Genomic DNA, 21,545 nt, shown 5'->3' with positions numbered 1-21,545 from the left:
CAAGATACAAAAAAAAATTCAGTGGAATTTAGTAGTAATTTTGAAAACCAGTGCTCACAAACCATGATGTTTATTTTTTGAATCCTCTGAAATGATTAGCATCAGCACTTGGAGAACCATTCATTCTCTACATAGATTTGTTTATGTGTTTCCTAAGACAAAAATTTATTAAATGATATATATATATACATATATTAATCATAAATATAAATAAGTCATTTTGAATTAGTTTAAAGAAAGTTGTGCTTTCAGACTGACAAAACACAGGACGGGTAAATTAACTTGCTAGCCTCATGCGGTTGTCTTAAATAAAAATAGGTCACGTGATTAAGAGGAAATTTATACGAGAGTGATGACTTCTGAGATGAGTGCCTTTAATTGTCATTTATTTCTATGAACTATTTACTGGAGGCAATAAATAGATAATTAAGCAAATTACAGCCAGGATTTAAAGGATAATTTTTATGAAGCCAATTAACAACAATATAATAGGTTTCTTATTTGAATTTGTAAGTATATTTATTGCCATTTCTAAGCAATTACAACTGATCTAAACACACAACTCTTTCATAATCAGATTTTTTCATTTATACTCATAAATCAACAAATATTTGATTTCTACATTTAATGAACAACATTTAGCACTGGATCCTGCCTACAGTAGAAAAAAAGAACTCGTTAGGGTATTTATTTTGCAAGACATGTTTGTGGTAGTAAAATGTAGGACTTCCATATATTAAGAGTTACCCTGATGTGGGATTCCCCTCTGTGTGCTGTGATTACCATTAATGAATAAATAAACTTCTTTGGACCTATAGCAAGGCAGAACATAGGTAAGCAGGGAAAGCTAAGCTGATTGCTGGAAGGAAAAAGGGTAGAGTAAGGGAGATGCATGGATCTGCTGCTAAAGATAGACATGCTGAAACTTGGCTGGTAGACCACAACCTCATGGTGATATACAGATTAATAGAAATGGGTTAAATTAAGATATAAGAGTTAGCCAGTAAGAAGCTAGAGATAATGGGCCAAGCAGTGTTTTAATTAATACAGTTTCTGTGTGATTATTTCAGGACTAGCATAGCCCCGCAGCTGAGAACAAAATGAGCATCCTCATCCAACATTACCCTGACTCCATAACATCAATATTTTCGAGGCTTTTATAAGATGAAGCTGTGTTTGTTTTGCAAATATTAATTCTGGTGTTAGGCCACATGCTACATAGCATTCTGTTACTGGGCGAACTACTGACCAACATAACAAATCAAGGCCACTGTAGGTCCAACAAGGGAAGTAACAAAATTAGTTCAAGATAAAATAATTGCTGTTGATAAAGATATTCTAAAACTTATATTAGTGTTTTATTAATATGTAAACCAATAGTTTATTGTAAGGAAAGAAAATTTGAATAAAACATGTGCAATATATTTTTAAGAAAATGATACCAAGATAAAAAAAATATCACGTGGTATAGGAGTTCCTTTTGTTTGTGTGTTGCTTTCATTGGTTAATGAATAAAAAAACTGACTTGGCCTTAGAACTTAAGTAGGCAGAGAAAACAGAACTGAATGCTTGGAGGAAGGACAGAGTCAGAGAAGCCATGAATCCTCCTCTGGAGATTGATGCCGGTTAGAATCTCTGGTAAGGCCGGGCGGTGGTGGCGCACGCCTTTAATCCCAGCACACGGGAGGCAGAGGCAGGTGGATCTCTGAGTTCGAGGCTAGCCTGGTCTACAAGAGCTAGTTCCAGGACAGGCTCTAGAAACTACAGGGAAACCCTGTTTCGAAAAACCAAAAAAATAAATAAAATAAAAAAATAAAATAAAATAAAGAATCTCTGGTAAGCCACTGCCACGTGGTGATACACAGATTAATGGAAATGTGTTAAACTAATATGCAAGAGTTAGCCAATAAGAAGTTAGAGCTAATGACTAAGCAGTGTTTTAATTAATACAGTTTCTGTGTGGTTACTTCAGGTGTAAGCTAGCCAGACGGCTGGGACAAACAAGGGCCCCTCTCTCTCTTCCAACAATTGATGCCTCCAATGTGGTCAACTAAATCCATGTAAAACCTGAGATGACTTGAAAAAGAAATTCTAGAAGGAGAGAGAGAGAGAATTTAACACAGCTTTTTGCTGTTTGCTGGCAGTATCCTGTAGCTCCTTTAAGACAGATTTTCCTGACTCAGGAGCATGAGAAAAGCTGCAGTTTTAAAATGCCAGCTTTCTGGGCTATGCTGCTGGCATGATCTCTCGCTCTTGTGGGAGACAGAGCATTTGGATGGGGCTTGTAAGTAAAGTGTTACAATAGATGCTTTTGGTTGTTGTTGTTGTTGTTGTTGTTGTTGTTTTGAGGGGAAGTAGTAGGTGAACATGGATTGTATTCTGTCAATTATATTTTATATAAACACTTATTGGCCAGTAGCCAGGCAGGAAATATAGGCAGGACAACCAGACAGGAAGTAGAGGTAAAGAAGAATAGGAGAATTCTGGAAAAAGGAAACCCATTCCTCCATAGTCCTTCCCCAGCCACAGAAGAACCAAGATGTGATTGCCTCACTGAAAAAAGTACTGAGCCATGTGGCTAACACAAATAAGAATAATGGGCTAATATAAGTTATGAGTTAAAAAACCTGAGCTAATGGGCCAGTCATTTTATAGTTAATGTAGACCTCTGTATGATTTCTTTGGGACTCAATGATTGTGGGAACAGGGCAGGACAGAAAACCCTGATTACAATTACTAATAAGAAAATAGTCCCCATGTTTGTTTATAGAAAATGGGCAATTTTCTCTGTATCCTCCTTGCTTTATAGTGTGGACAAAATATTTAATTAACAATCATAAAATGTATATTTTCTAACTATGAATCTATTTTCTAAATCTAAATATGGTAACTCTTGCCTGCTGGAATTAATCAGATCTTTTAATCTATAGCCCTACAGAAGATGATGAAATACGAATGTGAAAATTAAAGAAAAATTTTCAGGATAATTTGGAAGACAAGCTTAATTATTATAACATACAAAATACAGAATTAATAAAAAACTAACCATAAATCTGTCACAGTGGCTCATTGCCTCTATGATTGACTTATAATGAAGATTGTTTATAATCAAAATTACTCAAAACTAAAAGTTTTTAAAAGTTAGAAAATACTTTTTCTTGGTATCACACTATTCATCCAGAGTCAGGTAACTGCAGCATTTCTGTGAAATTTGAAAGGAAAAAATATTCAAGCCCAATCCAGAGAAGTACAATTTAGAGTGAATGCCATTTGGGCTAATTAAATGATTTTTAACAGTCAGCAGAGATAATGTTCAATTCATCAATACACAGAGATTTCAAATATTTCTATACCACAGTCCCACGATAAACAAGAAACCCATGCACTGACAAGAAAAACTACCTTTCTTCTATGGAGAAGATTTTAGAGAAGGCTGCATAAGTTTTTTAAGGCTTTTTCTGAGCCGTGGTTTTAAATATTCTTTTCTGGGCTGCTGAAAATTTTATTAACTTTCTAATTTTATTTGGGGGATTATAATATATTTACAGCATTTCTTCCTTCCCTCGCCTCGCTCCAACCTCTCTGATACCCAGCACTCTTCTTCAAACTCATGACTTCCTTTGTCACTAATTTTTATCACATGCATGCACGCATGTGTATATACATATGCATTCCTAAATATGATCTGTTCTCAGTAGACCTTTCCTGTGTGTGTGTTTTAAGGGATGTGAGAGACTACCTCTCACTCTCCAGCCTTTTCTCAGTTTCCAACAGAGCAAGTGTAGGACTGAGGCATTGTGGGCTTTTCACCATCCACTTTGGCATGTCTTGTTCAGTTCACATTGGGACTAAATTTCCTATAAACATACACCAAGACTGTACAAGACACCCCAGGAGTAAATATACACAAAGAACAGAGGTTCGGGACAACTTAATCATACACAAGAGGGAAAGTAGAGCACGAGTTATATTTTAAAAGAAGCATTAGTGAGGTAGTTTCTCTACAGCAGACTCTAATCTTGTATTCTTGGACTCTATTGTCCAGTCTCTCTCAGATTGTTTCAGCAAAGTACGTATCTTTTTTAAATAAATGTTTTGAAAATATAGTTTGCATTAAAATAGTCCTGCTGTAACCTGTATGTATCTTTCTGTGCATTTTTGTTTGTTAAGGCAGTTCATTTAAATCAAATGATAATACTTGGAAGAAAGTTTTACAGACTTTTCTTATCAAAGTAGTCTTTAAAACAATGAGACGATAGAGTTGGCTGAGACATTTTAGGTTAAAAAAGTTTGTAAATTATATTTTATTTAAAAATAATTTGGTGAAAGATTAAATTATTGTTTACCAATGATGCAAGCCAAATTATGTGAATGAAAAGAAACACCATGTCTAATAACTCCTAGGCAATGATTGTTTTCACATTCTCAAAATTCCCAAAATGCAAATTTTAGTTACCATACTATCCTTAAAGTATCATGAAGCTTTGCTTAAAGTTTCTTGAAGGAATTAAATATTTGTAAAATACTTCTCCAAGGAACTATTTTATCCAAATATAAATATATATACATATTATATGTACATACACACACACATTTGAAAGAGATGTGAACATATGGCTTATTTAATAGGATTTTGCTAACTTACTGAGATAATATTTTTTAGTATTTATTTATTACAAATTTGTTAGAGTCCCCAAAATGTCAAAAGCCATAGTTGCTATTTCCCCAATAGCCTTAACCTGTAAACATACAACTGGAAAAATTGGAAAAGCAGTCTCGATTATTAATATCAATATATTAGTATTACCATTATAGTTCTGATTGTTGTTCAGTGTGTGTATGAAATTAAACTAAATACAAATGTATGTTGATACCCTCATATACTTATATATGAAAATCTCAAAATACTTTGGATTTAAGTTCACAAAATAATGCAGAGATAAAAGAAATCTAGGGAAACAAATGTTATAAAATGAAAACCCAGTCAAGTCAGTGATCACTGCTAGGAATTATTGAGGAATCCATGTATTATCAAAGACTTTGAATTAGTGATTTCTCATCTTTTAACAAAGAAAGCTTCAGGTCCATATCACATCTTGTACTATCTTACTAATGTAAAGAGAAAATAGGAGTAAGTGCTGTTGAGAGAGCTAGGATTTCTCTGAAATAAGGGAAAGAGCATGAAATGGGATTCAGCATTCTATGTGAAAATTCTCCAAGTATCTGACATCCCAAAGTTGTACATATGATACTACAAACCGAATATGAACAGTTGTGATATAATTATGATAATTCAGAAAAACTACAGTTACTTTCTGTGCTTCTAAGAAAGCTGGTTCTGAACACATATCTTTAATTAATTTTGAGTTATTTATTTATTAAAATATTCCACCCCCTCCCCTTCTCCCATTTCCCTCCCACTCCCCCCAGTCCCCCTCCCTCTCCAGTCCTATGAGCAGTCAGGGTTCCCTGCCCTGTGGGAAGTCCAAGGTCCTCCCCCCTCCATCAAGGTCTAGGAAGGTAAGCATCCAAAAAACTAGTCTCCCTAAAGCCAGTCCATGCAGTAGAATCAAAACCCAGTGCCATTGTCCTTGGCTTCTCAGTCAGCCCTCACTGTCAGCCACATTCAGAGAGTTTGATCACATGCTCCATCAGTCCCAGTCCAGCTGGCCTTGGTGAGCCACCACCTCAGTGGGTGGGCACACTCCTCATGGTCCTGACTTCCTTGCTCATGTTCTCCCTCTTTCTGCTCCTCATTTGGACCTTGGTAGCTCAGTCCAGTGCTCCAGTGTGGGTCTCTGTCTCTATCTACATCCTTCGCCAGATGAAGCTGAACACATATCTTAAGACTAGAAAATTAAAGAACTGTTGCTCAGTAGAAAAAAAATCCAATGATAAAAAAATTCTAAAACAGCGCTAAATTATTAAGATTAATCAATAATCATTAATTTCCCATGTTTCCAGGAAGGAAAGAGGAATAATCTCAGTGTGGCCAAATCATTGATTAAATAAATGTGTGTAATCTGTCTCAGGTTCCAACATAGTAGACTAGCAAAAAGCAACAAATAGTACAGAGAACACAGAAAGGATCTATGTTCAAATTCCAAAACATATTTCCAGGAAAAGAGAGAAAGAGAGATAAAGAAGTGAGACAAGGAATGAGGACAAATTCTGTTAGAAATACCTCAAGCACAGTCTCATTCTGTGGAAGACTTTTGTTTCTGTCCACAGAGTGAAATCAAGTTTGTGAGAGATGGGAATCAGTAACGAGCTTAAGACTGATGTGAAAATCCCATTAAAGGGAACCTGTGTACCATCCATCTGAAGGTACTTAAAACTGTGCTCTGAGGCTAGAACAAATAGTAAGAGGAAAGAAATCTAAGGCTAACTGTGTTATAAAAGAACATTCTTTAAAACAAGGTGTTTCTGGACATAGCCCAGTATCAAAAATGAAAATAGAAACATGCTTTAAAAAATAGATGGAAAAAAGAACAAAACGAGAATTATGTATTTCTACAAGAAACAGAATCCAATAATTTGAATGCCATTAATCCTCTTCCAACACAAAAGAAACACCGCCCTCACACCCACTAAATCCATTAAACCTTTGTAAGTGACCATATGAGAACATCAATGGAGTGAAACTATGAAGCTATGGAAAATATCTACAAGGCACAAAATAATTAGACAAAAGAAATATTGTAAAAAAGGTTTAAGAACCACCTTAAGCAAACTATGGAAAAATGCTTACAGACAATAAGCAGTAGAAATCTCAGAGGAAAATACTCAGAGTAGCTGCTTGTATTTAACAAGCATTTGGAATATGATAACCGCTCTGAATCAGAAATTCAGGCAATAACCCTGGGGTGCAATTCCTGTTTTTTAAACCAAGAAACAGAACCTGGCTGGAGAACTTGTGAAACAGACACGAAAATGGATTCACACATGACCAATAGTGAATATGGAAAAAATTAGTAATAGACTATAGTCAGTAAAAAGAGTTAAATACAATATAAATACATTGCAGGTAATTATTAATTATCTACAATAGAATTGATGAAGAAATCAATACATCAGATTAGAAATAAAAATGGAGTAGTGTGAAATAAAAAATAATTCTTCCTGGCACTAAAAGAACAATTCATTACTCTTGAAAGAAATTATTAAGTGTTTGGGAGAGAGGTTAACCAAATGAATGATTAACTGAATGGTTCTTGGGCATTTAACAGTAATGTTATTCTTTTATTTTTGTTAATTTCAGGAGTCTCCAGAAAGAAAAACTTAAGATAAAATAAGCATTGAATTTTTATCACACTTTTCAAAAGAAACAAGCCAAGAGTGCCAAAGACTAAATACCCAACCAAGAAGAAAGTCAGCAGAGAAAGGGTGAACCCAAGCTTTTGCATCTGTGTGTTCTACATTTAAAGACCAAGTCAACAGAAAAGGCTTTCCACTCATAAACAATGTATGGAAAGTCTACATAAGGAATGACTCCAAAAATTTCAAAAACAATGGAAAGTACTCATAAATGATAAATAGTTAAACTTTAATAATGCAGAAAAACACTAAAATATTATAATGAAATGAAAACTAATTTGAAAATGTTTTCTGTAAGCTAACAGAACAGGTAAAAACTAGACAACCAGTGAATATTATTGAAACCACATATTAACTGACAAAGCAGAGGGTAGTTATCTATATAGGCTTAGATATAAAAATAATGTGTAAAGCAAAAGTCATGATATGGTAGAGTATGTAATGGAAAGATGATTTACAAATCAATAATCCTTGATACAGTGGAAGAGAAAAAACTGTTTGAAACACTAAGGCTACTAAGAGTAAATGGAGCACACGTAAAAACAAACCATGTATGGCGCACTTTAATTACTCCTGCAGTTCACAAGGTAAATATGGAGAAATGGTGAGTCAATCCACATCTTTTTTTTTTTAGCCATGCCATTCTAAAATGATGTCAGTTCTCTCAAAGAAAATTTACAAATGCAGTACAACTACAATAAAATTATCACTATTTTTAGGACAAAATATATTGGTTGTAAAGTTGACATTTTAAGCATAAATGCAAGAGTAGCCCAGAAAACTCAGAAAATTAAAAACATCATAAAATTACGATGATATTTGCCTTAAAATGTATTAATGCAAATGGTTTAATCTCCATATTATTCTTATTATCCATTGTTAATGCTCTGTTGATGCATAAAAAGAATATACTAGAGAATAAAAAATAGAATTAAATACTTAAAATATAATTACTAATAAAAAAAATCTCAAGTAATAAAATAATACATGATTCTGAGTCAATGCAATAACAATTTTAAATGTACCTAGATGATATGGGAGTCCCCTCTATGTGTTGCTTTCGTTTGTTAATGAATAAAGAAACTGGCTTAGCCTGGTAGGGTAGAACAAAACTTAGGTACGCAGGGAAAACTAAATGGCATGCCGGGAAGAAGAAAGCAGAGTCAAGGGACTCATGTCATGGATCTGCTGCCAGAGATAAACATGCTTTGCCGGGAAGCCACTGCCATGTGGTGATACACAGATTAATAAAAGTGGATTAAATTAAGATGTAATACTTTTCCAAAAAGAAGCTAGAGCTAATAGGCCAAGCAATGTTTTTATTAATAAAATTTCTGTGTGGTTATTTCGGGGATAAACTAGCCAGGCAGCTGGGACAAACAAGAGGGCTTCCTGTTACAACTAGATTCAGAATTTATACCAACCAGGAATTTTTTCAAAATACTCTTCTATCTAAAAAATAAAAGCATAAAATTGTGTATGACTTGTTCATTCATTAGGAAATTTCCTTTCAAAGATATATATTGTGCATAGAAATAAATTAAGTTCTAAAATTATATGACTTTATGAGGTTTTGCCAAACATGAGACTATATTGTAGTGACATGAAAATCAAGTTATTATCGTTGGAAATGTAAGCTGTAAGAAGAAGGAATTGAGGGTTAGAATGAATACTGTGATGTTTGTATTTGAGTCAAAACTACAGTGCAAAATCATGCCTAATAGTACATGTATAAAAGAAAAACCCATGAGTATTAATGCCTATAAATGTGTGTAGAAAATCCACCATTTTTTTACTCTAGTCAACTGAAGAGATTTTTTTAAAAAACTGAATGAAAATGAATAGTGATGAATACACCTGGGGCTTAGATCTTGAATTCCAAATGTCAGTCCAAAAATAAATAAAAGTACAAAAGAACTCAACGTCCTTGGAGGATGAGTTCATTCTAGCTCTAGGTCAAGATGAACTAGAATGTCTGATGTGGGAAAAGAAACCATGAGCTTCGGAAACAATAGGAACACATACCCATATGAAGGGAACAAATTATAAGAAGCTCCTGTGACTAAATGTTTCACATTGTACAATACAATGAATAATGGCAATGATGGATTATGAAATGTAAAACAAAATAACTGCTCATGGCCTTTGATGATGCCAGTAATAATAGGTAAGCAATTGCAAGAGAAAGATCCACTGTACCCTATGGTAGTATTACAGTCAATATGTGTAGGATGAATAACGGCACTATTGAGTCTGCTTGAAAAATAGAGCAGTTTTAAATGTCACAGGTGTGACTCACTGATGATTCTAGAATAATGGAGGTGTGTGCTGGAAAACTTTTGTATAATTTCACAGTATACCTTTAAAAATATTAATCAGAAAGGGAGAAAATAGTATCTTTAAGTAGAGGAACTTGAAAGACTAAGTAATTATGCTTATTAAAAACATTACTATCACAAGTGATAAGTTGAACTAGGATAGAACAGGACCACAACCTTCTGATGCAGCGGACTGAAAAGGGACAACATCATTGTGGAGGTATTGTAGGCTGTTTTATTGCTGTTATATGTTATATATTATATCGTTATATATTGCTGAGGCATTACAGAGCTGTAATAAAGCTCTTAGGTAAATTCAGACTCAAGGACACTCAAGTGGTTAGTGCTCTTTCTCTCTTTAAATTAAGGTATAATTATATAATTTTCTATTTTCCCTTTAGTCCCTCCAGTCGTTTCACTGTACCCTCTTTACTCCCAACTGGACTCATGAATGGGCTATCTCCATCAGATCCATCCGCTCAGAGCTCAGAGAACTGTGCAGAAGAGGAGGTGGGAAGAATGTAAACCTAGAGTAAATGGAGTAGACCGAAATATCAAGATCTTCTAGACACAACAGAGTTAGCAAAAATATAAACTCAGAGAGACTCTGACAGCATGTGCAGGGTCAAGAGGAGTCTGCACCAAACGTGGTCTTAGACCTGAAATGAAGATAGGACACAGCCTCTTCTATAACCCAGAAGCTATCCCTCACTGCTAGGAGCTGGCAAATTAAAAATTTGTTTTCTCTAGAAAAGTCTCATTAGGGAAACAAACCACCCTTAAAAAAAGGCCACAAAACTGCTGCTAGATGACCAACACAAAACAAAGAAAGGCAAAGGTATATTTTGAGGGGTTTTTGTCTCATAATATTAATTAGGAGCTTTTTAAAAATTTCACTATAGTTTTTTGCATACATATTATAGCTTCTGATTTGTTTTTTGGATTCTTTTATTTTATTTCTTTGTGTGACATAAGGCCATCTTCATCCTAATATGTAATATACTATTTCTTCTTTTAACTTTTTTATTTTTTTAAAAAAAGAAACAAACTATCTTTTTTTTTTAAACACCAATCCCAGTTTTCACATTCTCTTCTTTTCTCATTCCCTCCACCTTCCTCCGCAACATGCCAACCCCCATCCACTCTTCAAGGAGGATAAGGCACATTGCTTTGCGGAAGGGCCAAGGCTCCCCCTATTGTATCTAGACTGGGCAAGGTATCCACCTAAAGAGAATGGGTTTCCAAAAATCAGTACAAGTAATAGGGATAAATCCTGGTGCCACTGCCAGTGGCCCCACAGTCTACTCCAGCCATACAATTGTCATCTACATTCAAATGATCTAGTTTGGTCCTGTGGTGGGTCCTTCCCTGTCTGGCTAGAGTTGGTGAGCTCCCATTAGCTCAGATAAACTGTTACAATGGGCATCCCCATTACAGTCTTGACCTCTTTGCTCATATTCTCACTCTTCCAACTTTTCAACTGAACTTTGGGAGCTCAGCCCAGTGCTGCACTGGATTTCTCTGCCTCTGCTTCCATCGGGTGCTGGATGAAGGTTTTCTGGTGACATTTAAGATATTCATCAACCTGACTACAGGGCAAGGCCAGTTCCGGCACCCTCTCCTCTATTGCTTAGGTCTCAGCTGGTGTCATCCTCATGGATTCCTAGGAATTTCTCTAGTGCCAGGTTTCTTGTTAGCCCCATAATGCTCTCTCAATCAAGATATCTCTTTCATTGCTCTCCAACACTGTCCTTCCTCAATCTGGACTGTCCTAATTGTGTTCCAGGAAAAATATATCAAATATAACTTAATGACAGTTTTTAAAAGTTACTGTAACAAATCTCTTGACTTATTTTGAAAGGTGAAAATTTGCCTTTTGGCTGGAGAGTTGACTCAGTGGTTGTACCCATTTCTCTGGCAGAAGCTTCTGGGCACCCATATCAGGTAGCTTAAAATTCTCTGTACTTCCAACTCCAGGGGATCTGAATCCTTTTGTGACCTTAGGAGCACTGCACTAAAGCCTACAAACACACACTCAAAAACACATATACTTTTAAGAAAAATTAAATCCATTTAAATTTAATAAATAATTGAATCTTATTTCTAGAAAGGAGACCATAAAAGTATGGACAAAATATATATGTTCTATATTAGAAAGCATATGAAGTTTCAGTGAAATAAGAACCCTTGCTCAATATGAACAGAAAGTAAGAAGCAGAAGGTCTTAACAATTTCTCAAAGGCATCATCATTCCTACATACTAATGAAATGGAAGTGGGCCTCTGATAATCAGAAACAATCAAAAACTATTGAACTTTGTGCTTTAGTCCTGTCAGGGCACTTGGAATGAAATTAAACAAGTAAAGTATTCATTATTGTAAATAAATCACATTTTTATATTACTAACAAAATGCAGCGTTATCTCACATTAAATAATGAAGTTTAATCAATTTTGAGTAAATATACAAGACAGATTTTTTAATATAAGCTAAGTACTTATTTTAGGGAAATACGATTACTGTTTATAAAACTTCAAACATATATAATTATATTTAACATTTCTTTTTTATATTCATAGCAATTTTATTTATCTTTAACATAATTTATTTTATTGAATCTTTCGGAATTTTACATCATTCATCGTAATTCCACTCAGCTGTCAGTCCCTCTATGCCCTCTGCTCACCCCTGCAGTGCCCCTAATAAGAAATATAATAGAAAAAAATCAAATCAAACCAAACCAAGTAAATAAACAAACAAAAAGAAAAAGATAACGTTTCTTACAATCATTATTTAAAGACAAATAATTTACAACATTAAATTGCTTATTCCCAGGAAATTTAAATATGTAAAGATTTCATTGTTACTGGTAATCTTAACAAATTCTCTATTAAAATTTTGTTATTTTTGTTTGCTTATTTGATTTTTTTAAAGTTACTCTGATAAATTTATCAGTTAATTGTGCTGTTAAATGTATCCACATTTGCAATGGACTTAGAGATACAATCTTGAACAAAGTAGATTGTCTCCGCTAACTTTGCCATCACTACTTACAGTTATATGCTAATTAAATGTCTGCCACTGCCGCGAAATTGGAACTTTTGATTTTTTTCCAATATGATTACTTTAATGAACTTCTTTTCTTCTAAACAGTTTCATCAACTCTCTGTGCTAACACCTTTTATACTACCAATTGATGAACCACCATACTAAAAGGGTTTGTTTTCTGTTTCCTCTCTAACTGTGAATTCGTCAAAGATCCTGGCCACTGCAGCTAAGCACCCTCAACTATAGTAATCTGTAGCATGCCTTGGATATTTGAAAAGGACTAAAATTGCACCAGGGAAGCCATCAAAATCCTAGAACAATATATCAGACTTACCTCCTATGTCTGGACGAAGTTTGTTATCATAACCTTGAAGTAATGAATTGAGAATTTGTGTGATATCTCCTTCATGTATTTTTGGTGCCAAGACCCATGTTTTATTCACAGTTAAATCTTCATCATCTTCATCATCCGCTTTATCAACACTAAATGATTCAAAGAGAACATTGTATAGTAAAAGTTCATCAAAATTTTTTCAATTAAAATATGTAAGCTATTTCAGAATTATTCTAACATATAATAGTATGATCTTATTAAAGATTTAAAATTGTATTAGCTTACCAAATAAATACATCAAAATCAAAATTTAATAAGTATGCTAAAGCAAATATTGAAGACGTCTCCAAAAGATTTTCTGATCAATACAAGGACACGCCTTCTTAATATATTTAAGAGAATGCAAAGAATATAAAGAATTTAGTTTCTAAATGAGAAACTGAATAACATAGGAAACCAGATAAAATCTCCTTACCCACAAAACTGGGAACACAACTGGAAAAGTCTAGGTAATATTTTAATGTTTCCTTCCCAGCTTTATACTTTTAAAATTATTTATTGATTCTTGTTGTTTATATTTAATTTTATAAAGTATATTATAAAGCTTTTCTAATAAATAAAAAACATCACACCTTATAGTTAACAAGACTTAAAGTAAATACAACTCAATGAATTTATATAGAGTGTGAGCCATCATTGAGAACAGAGGCTGTGCAGCTTCTTGTTAAATTTTATACTTTCAGCAACATATATATTTTATGCATTTATCCACCACCAAAATCAAAACTAAAAACTCCAAGACAGAATTAGAATTTGAAAAAAAAAAAACTGGCTGTAAAACTTTTCTTCTAACTCGTGCCCATTACTACGTTCAGAAACTCATGCCCATTATTACTCATCCCCTTACATTTAACTTTTTGTTCTCTCTTTTCTTCATGTTATACTCTACCCATATGTATATATGGTACATTCTTAATAAGCATAAGGGTTCAATTTATTATCAAATAATTGTAGAGATATTGAAGACCGATTATATAAAGTTATAGCTGTTTAGATATATGCAAAATGATAGCAAAGGAGTTTCTTTAGCACAAAAAACTTAATTACCCCATTCTTATCTGATGAAAATCTTTCTAGACATGGTAACAGACATTATTTTATTGTCTTTACTTATTCAGTGAAAAAGGTCCAAAACCTAAACCTAACATTGATAAGTTTAAGGAAATGTGCTATTCTAAAATACACCAATTTCAAATAGTATATTTAAACCACTATACTATTCTTACACATCTATTTCTATTTCCATGAATTTTGAGAAAATGCACATGCTCATATATTTCTCATATATTGCATGTGTGTGTGTTTATATAGTGTATGTTATGTGTCAACTGATGACCAATGAATAAAATTTTGGTCCCCAGTCTTTGGAACCACTGAAAGGTAATACAATCTTTAAAGGTTGGGTCTAATGCTAAAAAATTAGGTAATTGGAAGAGGGTTCTGGAACAACATTCTCTTTATCCTCTGGTCTTGCTGTTTCCAGACTTCCAGGAGGTAAGCAAGTTTTCCAATCTTGCCTTTACCTTCCTGACATGTAGCTTTAGCTATCCAACATAATGGGACCAACAATGATGGGATGAAAGGTCCAAAATCTTGGAACAAAATGCAATTTTTACCACATATATTGCTTGTATCAGCTATTTTTTACAATACAAATGACTGAATAAGGCAATGTTAATAAAATAAAAGCTTAATTTTAAATAATTTTATTTCTTAGCTTATCACCTCAGTAATTCTGATATTTTGAGCAAATGACTTGGGTTCATTCTTTCCTCTCAGTGTCTATTCTTTTCTATGGAGAAACACTTATCAGCCCACTGGCTTCTGACTTGGCCATCCTTTCTGCAAGAGGATTACACAAACCATGGCCTCTTAAACTCATATTTGACTCCTTAAATGGTTTTGAAAAATATTGATAACCGCCAAGCAGAAAGTCTAATATCATATTAATTTACCATGCCAGGTCATGTTACATTTAACCTCACTCCATCTGTTCAGTCCAAGAATGAGAGTGGCATGAACAAGACACACTTGAATTATAGTAATCAAGTAGCCTAAGCTTCAAAGTCACAGCTATTTCAGGATAGTTTATTACCACCACACTTTACAGATCTAAAGTATCTATACAGAGCTAAACAGAGAACTCTCAACAGAGGAATCTCAAACAGCTGAAAGGCACTTAAGGAATTGCTCAGTATCCTTAGCTATCAAGAAAATGAAAATCAAATCAACTTTGAGATACCAACTTACACCTGTCAGAATTCTGAAGATCAAATCCACTAATGACAGTTTATGCTGGAGAAAATGTGGTATAAGGGGAACATTTCTCCATTGCTGGTGTGAGTGCAAACTTGAACAACCACTTTGGAAAACTGTATGATGATTTCTCAGAAAATGGGAATCAATCTGCCTCAAGACTCAACAATTCCATTCTTGGGAATATACACAAAGGATGTTCAATCATACCACAAAAACATTTGCTCAACTATGTTCATAGCAGCCTTATTTGTAATAGCCAGAACTAGAAACAACCTAGATGCCTCTCAACCAAAGAATGGATAAAGAAAATATACATTTACCCTATGGAGTCAGCGGTTAAAAAAAAGACATCTTGAAATTTGCAGGCAAATAGATGGAACTAGGAAAAAAATCCCAAGTAAAGTAATCCTGACCCATAAAGACAAATACAGTGTGAACTCACTTATAAGTAGATATTAGACATAAAGCAAAGGAGGATAACCAGACTACAGTACACAACCCCAGGGAAGCCAGGAAACAAGGAGGACCCTAAGAGAGACAAAAATAGATACCCCATGGGAAGGGGAAATACACAAAACCTTCAGAGTAAATTGAGTAGTGGGGTGTGAGGATGTAAGGGGAGTGGGGACAGAAGAAGGGGAGGAGGAAAGAGAACATGAGGGATTTGTAAGTTTGAGTTGGGGGAAGGACAGAGAAGGAGAGCAAGGAAAGATATCTTGATAGAGGGAGACATTATGGGGTTAGCAAGAAACCTGACACTAGAGAAATTCCCAGAAATCTACAAGTATGACCCCAGCTAATAATCTAAACTATAGTGGAGACGGTGCCTTAACTATCCTCCCCCCTGTAAGCAGATTGATGACTACCTTAATTGTCATCATAGAACCTTATGCAGTAACTAACAGAAGCAGAAGCAGAGATCCACAGCTAAGCATTGGGTTGAACTCCTGGAGTTCAGTTGTAGAGAGGGAGGAGTGGTAATATGAGCAAAGGAGTCAAAACTATAATAGAGATATCCACAAAAACAGCTAACCTGAGCTAGTGGGATCTGACTCTAGACTGAGATCTCAGGAACCTACATAGGACCAAACGAGTTCCTAGGAATATGGGTTACAGTTGTGTGGCTTGGGCAGTTTCTGGGGCCACCAGACATGGAACCAGTATTTATCCCTAGTGCATGAACTGGTTATTTAGAGCCCATTTCCTATGGAAGGATATCTTGCTCAGCCTAGATACAGAGATGAGGGAATAAGTCCTGCTTTAAGTGATGTGACAAACTTGGTTGACTCCACATGGGAGGCCTCACCTTCTCTGAGGAATGGACTTGGAATTGATTTGGGGGAGCGGGAGGAGGAGAGGGAGAGAGAACTGAGATTGATATGTAAAATAACAAAGGTTGCTAAAAAATAATGCATTTCCTATTTTATTTATAGGAAAGTCTGTTTGACTTTTATTTCATATTTTAGGAAACAAATGAACATGTGTTATTTACTCTTGCCTCAGGCTGACTTCCCTAAATGCTCATCAGTTTCTTTCACCAAGGCCACAACAAGTAACCAGGCAACCTGAGTAAGCTCTTTGCCCTTTCATTTTATCTCTTTTAAATGATTAAATTCAAATGAATAAAATGTACTTTTTTCACAACATCAAGAAATATCCTTTGTAGAGTCACAAGGCAATTGCTAGGCCACAAAATTTCTGCCATATTCTCTGTATTCTGTACATTATAGATCTGGAATAGCCCCAGAGGAATTAATTGTTTGACACATGAAACACAGGTGGTTCTGAGATTCTCACACTTGCACTGCTCAGTAAAGACAGTTAAATATTATTTAATATTTTTTCTTCTTTGTCAAAATCAGGCGTTCAAAGGTGTGTGGATTAGTATCCAGGTCTTCTATTTGGTTTCATTGGTCCTCCTGTCAATTTTTATGCCAATACCAGGCTGTTTTCAGTATTGTAGCTCTGTAGTGGAGTTTGAAGTCAGGGATTGTGATGCCGCCAGAAATTCTTTTATTGTACAGGATCGTTTTGGCTATCCTGAATTTTTTGCTTTCCATATGAAGTTGAATACTGTTCTTTCAAAGTCTGTGAAGAATTTTGCTGGGATTTTGATGGGCATTGAATTGAATCTGTAGATTGCTTTTGGTAAGATTGCCATTTTTATTATGATAATTCCACCTAACAAAGAGCATGGGAGACCCTTCCACTTTCTGGTGTCTTATTCAATTTCTTTTTTCAAAGATATAAAGTTCTTGTCATACAAGTCTTCCAGTTGCTTGGTTAGAGCTACTCCTAGATATCTTATGCTATTTGTGGCTATTGTAAAAGATAATGTTACTATGTTTATAGCAGCATTGTTTGTCATAGCCAGAACCTGGAAACCACCTAAATGCCCCTCGACCGAAGAATAGATAAGGAAAATGTGGCACCTTTACACAATAGAGAAAGACATTGTGAGAAAAAATAATAACACCTTGAAAACTGCAGGCAAATGAATAGAGATAGAAAACATGATATTGAGTGAGGTAACCCAGACCCAGAAAGACAAATATATGTACTCACTCATAAGTGGGTTTTAAACATAAAACAAAAAAAAAAAACAGCCTACAAATCACAACCCCAGAGAACCTAGACTACAATGAGGAACCTAAGAGAGACACACATGGGAAGTAGAAAAAGACAATATTTCCTGGTGTAGGAGGTCCTTCTGTCTATGTGTTGCTTTCATTGGTTGAATAAAGAAACTGCCTTGGCCTTTTGATAGGGCAGAGCTTAGGTAGGCAGAGAAGAGAGAACTGAATTCTGGGAGGAAGAAAGCAGAGAGAGAGAACTGCCATGGAGCTGCCAGAATCAGACATGCTGAATCTTTTCCGGTAAGCCACAACATCGTGTTGATATATACAGATTAATAAAAATGGGTTAAATCAAGATGTGAGAGTTAGCCAATAAGAGGCTAGAGATGATAGGCGAGGCAGTGTTTAAATGAATACAGTTTCTGTAGGTTATTTTGGGTGTAAGCTAGCTAGGCAGCTGGGACAAAAGGCCGGCCCTTTCTCCGTCAGCAATTTTCTGAATAATTGGGAGTATGGGGACCATGGGAGAGGGCTGAAGGGGAGGGAAGAAGAAGGGAGCGGGGTAGAGAAAAATGTATAGCTCAATAAAACCAGTAAAAATGAAATTAAAATAAAAACTAAGAAGTATATATTATCTATAAAAAAGACAATTAAATACTCCTTTCTTTGTGGTAAAGTTTAAAATGAAGATGAAGGCTTTTCGCTGCACTTCAAAGACTGCAATAGCTATCACAAGGAGTACAAAGATAAACTGCCCTACATATGCAATTACTAGATTTTCACATAAGTATTTTATTTCTTGAATTAATTTTTAAATATACAGTGCTTCTCCTCATATAACTTTATATAATTTCCTTTAACATTTCTCATTGTTTTCACTAAAATAAATAAGTACATAATTAGGTAAACTAAGATACCTCAAACACTGAAATTCTTAGGTTCCAGGCTGGTGAGTGAACTTGGAAGAATATTATATCAAATTATACTGACTGGGGAATTATAAATAAGCTGTGTTTTACTCTTCCTTACATCTCTCAATCCCTCCTTCATAGAAGGAGCTATTTGCTGGATATGGAAGAGCCATCAAATACACAAGCGTCCAGTCTTCTATTGAAACATGATTGTAGTCAAATTTCTCAATAAACTAAAAGATGTTCACTCTAGTTTGTATGGTAACAACATTTTGATAAAGAAAATCTCACATTCACAGGGAGTTATATTCTCTCTTGCAGGAAGCAGAGAAAACTGACCTTGGTTATATTACAGGGTTTTCTTTTCTGATTTTATCTCAGAACAGAAAGGAATTTCATTAGTGCTAATTTCTTTGCATTTTACTTCAAGCTATTCAAATCAGTTTCAGAATATTTGTTAATTATTTTAATGTTACATTGGTATTATGTGGAAAATTAAAAACAGCAGTTTTGAAACATAATTGTTACACTCTACTGGATATGTAGATATTGCAAAAAGAAGGGAGATTACTATAAAATTGATGTATTTTAGATACCTATTTATTTATAGGAACTAAATATTCATTATTAGTTTTTTTACTAACATTATAGGTATTACTGAATTCATTTTCAAAGAAGTCTACAAGTAATTTAAATTCATGCAATTATAACCTCAATGAGTCTTTGTGTCTTGATATGTGATTTTCTTAATTGTATACTATAATTGATGGTTTAATTGTTACTATCATCAATTGGGCATAACAAATATCAATGGTGTTAAGGAACTGAACCTACAAAATATCCTGTGGTTCCGACCATATGTAATGTCATCTAATCTCCATTAATTCTGGGGAAAACACATTTACATCTCTAGCTCAAAGATAAGAATGGGCTTGTTTTACAGGACACCACTATAAGTAGTAGAAATAGTTTTTTCTTTTCTAAAGATTCACATAAACTGTAAACATGTTGAAAACTCCATGAATCATCTGATTTATCTTTCTATATAATCCAGATGGTGGGATGTGGATTTGCTACTTCGAAGAAGCACAACATAAATGGCATGCAACTGGGAAGCTTGTTAGACTACATAAGTTTATAAAGCTTCCTCACTCATCCTTTAGTACCAAGAAGGTAAAATAATAACCTCAAGAGATCACACTTTTGAAAGTGTGACTACTAATGAATCACATCTTCTCGGTGAAAAAGGCTTTCTAAGGAGCTGTCTCCAACACAGAATTTTCATTCATTTATGGAGCAATTACCATGTATTTAAAAAGTGTGAAGTTCTGGAAATGCAAAACAAATAATGGGATATTCCTGTTCTAGTGAATATTTCCTAGAATGGGAGAGATCTACATACAAATGATATTGAAAAACATTAAACAAAACAGTGGTTACTTAATTTAAAAATGGCATACATTTTAAACAACAGGAGTATGTTTTAGTAAATAGTGAAATATGCATATCATACATTGTGCACATTTAATCAACCAATGTTTATAGATGACTTGCAAAAAAGGCTAGAAACTTAGCAAAGCAGTTGAGATCTCAAGCACTTCTCTATCATGCCTAAGGTCTGGAAATCAATCTTCAGGATTGCTGTGGAATAATCCTTTGGTTACTTGTGAAAATATGTTGCTTTCATTGTTAATAAATAGTTGATGGGTCTAGAGATAGGTAGGAATTTGGGGGCAAAGAGAATGCTGGTAAGAATAATCATGGAGTCTGAGGAGTCTTGAGAGAAGCAGAAAGAACAAAATGAACATGCTGTGCTGAAGGAAGGTACCGTCATGTGGCTGAGGGTAGATAAGAAATATGAATGTAAGGGTTTGATAGCAAACTTAAGTTGTCAGTTGAGTATTTATAACTAATATTAAGTCTATGTTTCAGTTATTTGGGAACAGGCAGGTAGAAAAGAAAAATCTTTCTACATACCATTACTTAACCAAGTCTATTAGATATGATATTATAATCAGAATATCATAGGAAAAATAAGAGTAAGAAGTTGGCTGCTATCATCCTTTGTGTGTAAAATGATTCTAAATGTTTTGTGAAGAAACAGATAAGAAGAATACTTAATATTCTACATAAGCAAAAGTATAGAAGCTTTTTTATTCAATAGTATTATACAGTTTTCCAGTATACAATTTATAATATTAATACACAGGAAGGAGTTAATATAGTAAACATCCTAACCTAAAAATAAACTGCTGCACTGTCTATACCAAAAACTGTTCTGAATTGAATTTCTAATCTTAAAAAAAATAAATAATTAAAGGGAGCCTTTTTGCAGGAGAGATAGAACGTTATTCTGTCAACAAATTGTCATGACAACCCTGAAATTGACTATTAGCTCACTGGTCTGAGAACACTGCTCTTCAGGCTATCCAGCTGCTGTCACCTGGGAGCAGCCCTGAAACTATGCAGACCATCGCCATCAAAGCAGCTGTCAGGCAATAACTGAATGTGAAGGTGCTGTAGTGTAGCCACACTTGCCTGATGCTTCCCTCTGCCTTTCTTAGCAGAGCAATGTCCTCTTGAGTCCTCCATCCTAAACTTCCTCTTCCCTCTCCAGCATCACAGATAGGAAAATTGTGCTTTTGCACAAAGCTTCTCTCTCCTTTATGCCTCCCATCCCATTAACTTTTCCCATACCTTTCACTCAGATATCTCAAACATCT

The 21,545-nt window shown here is 34.6% G+C and overlaps 1 protein-coding gene across 1 annotated transcript in view; it reads right to left on the bottom strand.

Moving 5' to 3' along the window:
- The window catches only part of Gabrg1 (gamma-aminobutyric acid type A receptor subunit gamma1), a 75,499-nt gene that overhangs the window by 31,019 nt on the left and 22,935 nt on the right, over positions 1–21,545 (bottom strand). Inside the window, exon 2 of the mRNA XM_038338144.1 lies at positions 13,017–13,165. Coding sequence (XP_038194072.1) covers positions 13,017–13,165 — 149 coding nt within the window. The remainder of the gene's footprint in view (positions 1–13,016; positions 13,166–21,545) is intronic.

The sequence above is a fragment of the Arvicola amphibius genome, chromosome 1, assembly GCF_903992535.2.
Source record: "Arvicola amphibius chromosome 1, mArvAmp1.2, whole genome shotgun sequence".
Classification (NCBI taxonomy): Eukaryota; Metazoa; Chordata; class Mammalia; order Rodentia; family Cricetidae; genus Arvicola; species Arvicola amphibius.
This window is presented reverse-complemented; position numbering and strand designations above follow the sequence as displayed.